This window comes from Balearica regulorum, chromosome 3 (assembly GCF_011004875.1).
Source record: "Balearica regulorum gibbericeps isolate bBalReg1 chromosome 3, bBalReg1.pri, whole genome shotgun sequence".
NCBI classification, from domain to species: Eukaryota; Metazoa; Chordata; class Aves; order Gruiformes; family Gruidae; genus Balearica; species Balearica regulorum.
Genome location: NC_046186.1, coordinates 74,532,353 through 74,539,938, shown reverse-complemented (window position 1 = coordinate 74,539,938; position 7,586 = coordinate 74,532,353). Strand labels below are relative to the sequence as shown.

Sequence of the window (7,586 nt, the reverse complement as noted above, 5' to 3'; positions counted from 1 at the left end):
GAAGCTTTGCATGTTTTTTTCTGTAAGAGTCAAGCTTGGTTTTTCTTCTCTTGAATCATCTATAATTAAGGCACCAGAAGCAAACCTTTCTCCTTTCATCTGCCATCCTCATACTTCTCACTGTATTCATAAATCTTAGATAACATCCTGTCAGTATTCTATTTTTAGCTAACAGTCATTAAATACTATATATATTATCTATTAGATTTCTTTAATTAAAGGTGCATATACGTTCAACTCTACAGAGAATTTACAAAGATACATTAACTAGCACAACAAAAGCAGTTGAAATTCCTTACCAAATACAACACACACCACGTTGGAAATAGTTTATATTTCTCACACTTCACACTACATGAAATTAAGCTACAGAAACTCAGGAAAATGAGCCAGACATCACAAGGGAAAGCGCAGTTAAAGCTATACTGCTTGGATGTAAAAAGAAAATAATGCAAATATCAAGCCAATTCATAAATACCCTTCATCTTTCAATCAGGATAGAGGTAAAAACCAGATGCATCACAGTGGGACAGGTAACTAACTCTATTCTTAGGGTGCTTTACCTTTTCCAATACTAAAATGTAAAAGAGCTCCCTGCCTTTGCTTAAAAAATATTTTGGGATTTAGGAAAAATACCATAGTCCAGAAACACACTTTTCAGTGTCTCCCAAGTCTCTTCAAGTTTGTCTCGAACTCTTTGGAATTCTAACTTCTCTTTGGTTCTGTTTCTTAAGAAAGTGTTTGTAATGTTTCACAACTCTAAAAACCTTTTCCAGCCACGCTAAAATAGAGGAACGTGCTTAACTGGGGTTTGCGTGAGTATACCCAGCAGAACCATCAAGTTCACTCACCACCTAACTCCCAGTTGTGCCTGAAGGCTATTTGGCCTTTACAAGAGTTGGCCTGCCAGGAAGCATTAATCTTTATTTATGTGTCACACATTTGTTGCTCGCATTTTTAAAATGCATTGAGTATTGAGCATATCCATGGACAGAGCTAATTGTTAGCAGTTTGTACTCAGAGAAATCTCCCTTGAAATGTTTTTTAAGTTCTAATTTCTGTAGGAGTGGATTAAGTTGCATAGTTTCTGGTTTTCCTTCTATTTAAGATTCAAGACTTGTCTTACTGCAAGTTCAGTTTCCAACCCATCACAAAAGCACCTGTATTCTCACTCCAGCCCTTCCAGCTCTGAGTCCCAAGCGCCTTTGCCATCGGTGAATTAACCACAGTATTGCTGCCTGTTGCACCCATCAACACGCATCGGCTGCTGGCAGACAAGATACCTTATGGAACTACTCGTGGTGAAATGCAATAAAGTAATGAATGCTTCGGGTCTTTTCTCTCTCTGGGCAGAGTAGCTATGGTGTGTGTAAGGCAAGAGAAACAGGAACAGCAGCTTTCTCACTAGGACTCTCCCACAACACCCTTTTCCACTCAGCATGTTACCTGTTTGTGCAGGGAAAAGGCAGGTTTCTAAGACTTGGTCACAGAACATACTGTTATTAACTGTAACAGGAAACTTGCTTGATTTAGATATAAATTTCGCTCGATTTTTGCCAAGACTGCATTGCATGCCTACTAGTAAGTGCCTGAACTCAAGTCAAGGAAAAACTTTCAGCCACATTCCTCACTATGAGGAACAGATTCTCTTCAAATTACCTGCACCAGCTCACATGAAAAGTAAAAACCAGTTTTCTACAAAAGCCCTTCATTTATTGGAAATTACAGTAGTTCCCCACAAAACCTGCAGGTGAAATTTATTTAGAACCACTTTACCCTTGCCCTCATCTCAGTATGTCCAACAAAAGTGGAAAAATGCCATCTTTGAATTCTTCAGAAGATGGATGTACTGACTTCAACATGGCCTCAGGAGCTTGTACACTTTTTCTTACTTTATTACAGTAGCTTAGTTTTATAAGACTCAATAAAGACTGTGAGCAAGTTTGTCACTCCAAAGTTTTGACATACTGATTTAAGAAATCATTGGTAAGCTCACGTACAGTCTTAACACCCCCACCCAGTTACAATGCTCCACATCAGACATAAGAATATTTAATTTCTCTAAGTAACATATCTCTTTTGCTCTGAAGTCTTCCCATTCATTAGAATCCAAAATTTATTTGACAATGAATAGAAAGCCTATTTTAAGTGACAAATCAAAATCAGCATCAGTTCAGTTTGCAATGTGATAGAAGATTGTGTCACCTCAAGGCGTTTTACTTCAAAGCAGTAGTGAGTAACCCCCATGTTTTTCTTGGGAAGGAAGTAGAAATTTCAAGAAGTCAACTGGCAAAACAGTTTAGCTTTTCCCAACCCTCTGCATCACTTATTCCATATTAAGAGTGTCTAAGCCCACATTAATGCACTTATTTAGTACAATGTAGAAAAAAAAAAGTTTTTCACTAGATGGCTAGAAAGCATGAGTAAAAAAAATAAAAAGGTTGCTAAATTGGACCATAGAGAATCAAAGCTTGAAAATTCAAAGTACAGGCAAGATGAGGCCAGAAAATGGTAAAGCCATTTTGAGGTTTTGAAGCACTATAGCAATTAACTTATGCTGTACCACAAATCACCCCAACACAATAAATGCTAACAACAAATCAAACCCTTTGAGTGTCAACAAGCTTCCTCTCCCTCCTTAAAACACAGTTTTGGTAAAGAAGCACAAATCAGCCCATCTGGGAAAATGCTATCTGTAAAGTATCCAAGACCTGCACTTTGGATGGTTGTATTGAAACACTTAATACTGAGTAATCAGTGCTCCTTTTAGAACAAAGAGCTCTTATTAGCAGATTACCAAACAAAACATTACAAATGCCCAGTAAGTTTTATTATTTTCCATTTTAAAAAAATCCAAACGCTTGTACAGTTAGAAGAGTCGAAGCTGCCCAGAAACAGGCGTTTTACTAGGCTTCTCCCCATCAGAGTCCTTCGAGGGCACAGCACACGAAGCAAGTGGAAGGACCAGGAGCACAGAGGGCCGCAGACGCCAACGCCCCCCGCGCTCACAGGGGCCGCTCCTCGGCCCTTCCCGCGGTAAGGGCAGCCCCGCGGTGCCGGGCTCGGTCCCGGCTGGCTGGCAGGCCACCTCCGTGAGGCCCGGCTGGACCGCCACCGCGCTCCGCACGGCGGGGCGGCCTCCGCGCTGCCGCCGCTCGCTCCGGCCGAGCCGCCCCGAGGGCGCACCGCAGCGGGGCCGGGACCCGGGCGGGGCGGGCTAGGACTCGTCGGGCTTGTCGGCGGGCGGCCCGCAGGGCTGCAGCATCTTCTCCATGAGGTTGAAGCGGACGCGCGCCTTGCTCTCGTTCTCGGCGATGGCGAAGTAGTTGAGCAGGTCGAAGTGGCCCATGTAGGAGCAGTACGAGTCCCGGTGCTGGTTCACCAGCCACTCCCACTTGGTGGTGTCGGCGTGGCCCGTCCCGATGTACTTGGACTGCAGGTGCTCCAGCTGGCTGTGGATGGTGTAGCGGTCCGTCATGGCGGCGGCGGCGCGGGCGGCCTGGGCACTGCAGGGAGGCGCTGCGCGAAATGGCGAGCGGACGTGACGTGCCGTGCCGTGCCGGCACGCACAGGACCTTTTCCGCCCCACCGGCCGGGACGTAACCACCACCTCCCCCACCCGATCCGTGGGCCGGCACCGGTTATTTACGGCTCCGCGGTCCGCTCTGAACGGAAATTAAAAAAACAATCCCAAACCTCCCGGAGATCAGTGCTTTCCTGCCGCGGTGCACGGTGGGAGCGCGCCCGCTGGCGGGACAGAACGCGCATGCGCCCCAGGAAGGGCATGACGGGAGTTGTAGTCTCCGCCCGCAGCGGGCCGGGCCCGGCGGGGCACTAGCGGGGCGGCCCGGCCCAGCCCAATTTCCGGCGGCGGGGCTTGGCGCGGAGGCGGCCTCGGACGGCAGCAATCCCTGCCCGGGGGGCGCGGAGGGCTGAGGGGCGGGCCCTGACGTGATTAAATGCGGATATCAGCAGGACTAAATTCATTTACCACTGGTTTTATTACTTTAATTGACTAATCCAATAGTAAGCCAAATGACAGTTACAACTCCAGGCCGGCATCTGTAACACATCGTTATTTTAAAGCACCTACTTGGGATCAGCGACTAGTTCACGATCTCTTCTTCTCAAGACCTCAAGTCTCAAGCCTCTTAAGCCTCAAGTGAATTTGTAAAGCAAAGATAGGGCTTCGACGGTGTAGCGACCGCTTAATTCACCTGAGATTCGAAGGGGCACACGCTATCAAATCTGGCTGCAAAGTACCCGGGTCATGGGTCATGCCGTCATGGATTTGCCAGGAGGCTCCTGTCAAGAGGAAAGCAAAACCCGGCGGCTCACACTTCAGGGCGCAGCTCGTCCCGGCGCTGCCTCTGTATAAACTGCATCTCAGCTTTGCTTCCTAACCGAGTGATGCGGGAAGTCCGGCTCTGAAGAAGGAAAAATAGCCAGGAGGTGCCAAGAGCAACCCAAAACACTCCTTCTCGTGAGCCCTTTGCTTGGTTCGAGGGCAATGCAGCACTTTTTGTGGTAGCTCTCGTACAAGTCCGTACAGAGAAAGGCTAAAGAAGCATTTGCAGGTCCTCTCAAAATAAGCAGTTTGATAAGGTTGTGTCTGTTACATGCAGCTGGGGAAAAGTACTGTAGGTCCCATTCCTCTTCTCTTGTAAAGTGCAGAGCTTTTGGTTACTTTTCCCCAGGCAGGCTTTGCAGCTGAGCAGGGTCAAGGGACTTAAGCCAAAATTAAGTATTACTGTTGAAGATTTTTTTGACAGTGCAGGTAGTATTTTATATGAATGTTAAACTCATAAGCAGATATAGAACCCACAGAAATTATAAATTGCATTGCCTGTCTTCTTTGGTCAAAGTGGAGCTTGAAATAAATTTTATCATTCACCAAATAAGTAGTCTTTCTCTCTTCAAGAGCTTACATAATGTTAAGTTTAAAATGCATGAAATGAGTCATGCTTTCATATGATAGTAGTGGTTTTAATTACTTGTTTTAAAATAGGAAAGACACATTGCCAGAAACTTTCCAATAGGACACTGAGTTTTTTCTTCCTATCCTTGTAAATGCACTGTGGTCAAAAGAAATCTACAGAAATGTTCTGTGAAAACCCGGATGATTATAAGCCCCTTTTTTAAAAGTGAGCATCTTACAAAACCAATGTCACAGAAAGCAACAATGTCCTGAAATGTCCTTACCCTTTAGTGCAAAGAACTAAATGAGGACTATAAAGTTATTATTATTACTACTACTACTACAAGGATCTGTTGAGTCATTGCTATCAGGGCTTACATAGCAGGAAGTTTTACACACCTGGATACAACAATTGCATTCTCCAGTTACTTCCAGAGAGAGCAAGAGAGAAAAAACAAACAGCGCAACTCCTCAGGAGTTTCTATATATGCTGGTATATTGAAAGACGTATTCTGAACATGGGAAAGCTTTCATTTCTTTTTTTAAGTGGTATCTTTATAAAAAGGACAGTATGAAGGATGCTAACTTTTGATAGATGATCAGTGCCAACACAGTGACGTGTAGGGCTAATCTTAGAGCTGTTTTGAAGTTATCATCTTGGAAGCTTGAAGCCAGGAGAAGCATAGATCAAATTAATCAATCAGTCTTTGGAATAGGAAAGATGCCTGGAAGCTTATCCATCTCTTGCAGTTGTTGCAGGAATTTCTAGGAGTAATAGCTGTATTAAACCAAATAAGTGTTACAGTCCTAGTTCAAAAAGGGAAGTGTAAACCTGAAATTTTCAGCAAGCTTGATAGTGAGCCAGATTAAAACACTGCATTCAGGCATCCAGAGCTCTGGGAAAATACGTACCAAAACTTCATTCTATATTGGCTTTGATCAAAACCTCCTCTGAGGATACCAGACAAGCTTACCAATACTAGAAAGAAAAAATAGGTAGTAAAATTACCAGCCAACAGGCAAGTAACAAATATTTAGAAGTAATTTCAAGTTTCACTTGAAAAGTATAAGCTTCAGCTGATAGCTTTGAAGAATTATATTCAAATATATTCACTTTACCTTCATTTCTTCTTCCACACAAAAATAAAATCTGTTGTTGGGCCTTGTTTTTCTTGTTAGGTTCGTGCAAAACAGATGCCTGCGCTTGGGCACTTTCATTTCAAGTTTAGGAATACTAAGTGACTGGGGGGAGGGAGAGGATGTATGTACATGTGCATATGTGCACAGATGCAGGTTTATAGAGAGAGTACTATCACTCAGTGGTAATATGCTTGTGTGATTAGCATTCCTGGATAATTTTAGCATTTTAGGGTATTTCAAGGTTTCTGTACTGAATACTATTAAATATAATTATCAGAATATTTTATATTTGTCTTGGTCTCTGAAGTCGTGTTGATAAATAATTATTGCCTGAAACAACCAAGGCTTCCTTATGGAAATCACATAAATGTGTTGATTTAAGTACTAAAATAATCTATTTGGAGATTAAAGCTGTATCACTTCAAGCTGAGTTTAAAACGGTCGAGACCAGGAGCATGCCATGAGCGCAGTGGCCACTGGATGTCAGGGTGGGACCCGCATAAATTCTTCTTCCATAAAACGGGACCAGTTGGTTGCTCCTCCAAAATGTAGAAAAGAGGGTAGAGGTCGCCGCTGACCCAACAGAGTGACAGTGGCTGTCCACTGCAAGGTGTAACCGAGTTTTTAAACTTCCTACTGACTCTTTGGGTGGAAGAGTGAGGATATGAATCCCCACAAACAAGGGGATGCAACGATTTTTATAGATAAATCCAACACACACCCAGAAAGACAATAAAATGGAGAGGTGTGCCATATTTTTTTCCCCAGAAATTCCTCTATTCTTTGCTACTTTGATTTATCCTACAAATACAATTTCAGAGAAGAAAAAAAAATGTTTGAGATTGCATTAACCTGGGAAGAATGGTGCTAGAAATTAAAAAATTATAAGAAATTAATGTCTTTATGTGGGAAATTACCCTTTTTTTGTTAAAAGTATGCATTTTCTTTAGAAATATGTTGCTTCTACTGTAACAGGGTTCTCAAATCATTATTTACAGAGGTCATATTACCACTTAGCAATTTTAGGCCGCAAAAATTCCCTTTCTTTAATTGCATGGTCTTTTTTTTTCTCAGATTTCCTGTGTCATTACATACTCTGTGAAAATCTTTATGTAATGTGTGCAGTTTCTCAAATGCTGTTATAGCCTACCAACATCACCAGCCTTAGCAAGTCCTCACTTTGGCCTGTAACAGATGAAAGATCTTTTTACTGCTTTTTTCAGAGGTCCTGTGGAAAACGTTTTTCATAAGCAAGTATCTTTCTCCACCTTGTTTTATGTAAGCTCCTCTAATTTCTTTTCCTTGCAGTCAGAATTGTGATTCTTCTTCAGTGTAAGAATATGCCTTAACACTGCAACCGTCTGCTGCTTCTGAGATGGAGGAAATGCAGTCCCTGCAAGTATGGTTAAGTTTTAAACTGTCTTCCACTATTACTATTGCAAAACCTTATGAAGTTCAACAAGAACAAGCATAAGGTCTTGCACCTGGGAAAACATAATCCAGGAGTGCAGCACAGGCTGGGATCTGT

At 42.9% G+C, this 7,586-nt stretch overlaps 1 protein-coding gene across 1 annotated transcript; it reads right to left on the bottom strand.

Moving 5' to 3' along the window:
* Positions 1–2,808: 2,808 nt before the first annotated feature.
* SF3B5 (splicing factor 3b subunit 5) lies at positions 2,809–3,753 on the bottom strand. The gene has a single exon (XM_075748484.1). The coding sequence runs from the start codon at positions 3,476–3,478 to the stop codon at positions 3,218–3,220; it is 261 nt and encodes an 86-aa protein (XP_075604599.1). The 5' UTR covers positions 3,479–3,753; the 3' UTR covers positions 2,809–3,217.
* Between the last annotated feature and the right edge of the window lie 3,833 nt (positions 3,754–7,586).

Bases quoted from the DNA above. Each gene is read 5' to 3' on its own strand.
- SF3B5 (XM_075748484.1), bottom strand. From the start codon at position 3,478: ATGACGGACCGCTACACCATCCACAGCCAGCTGGAGCACCTGCAGTCC.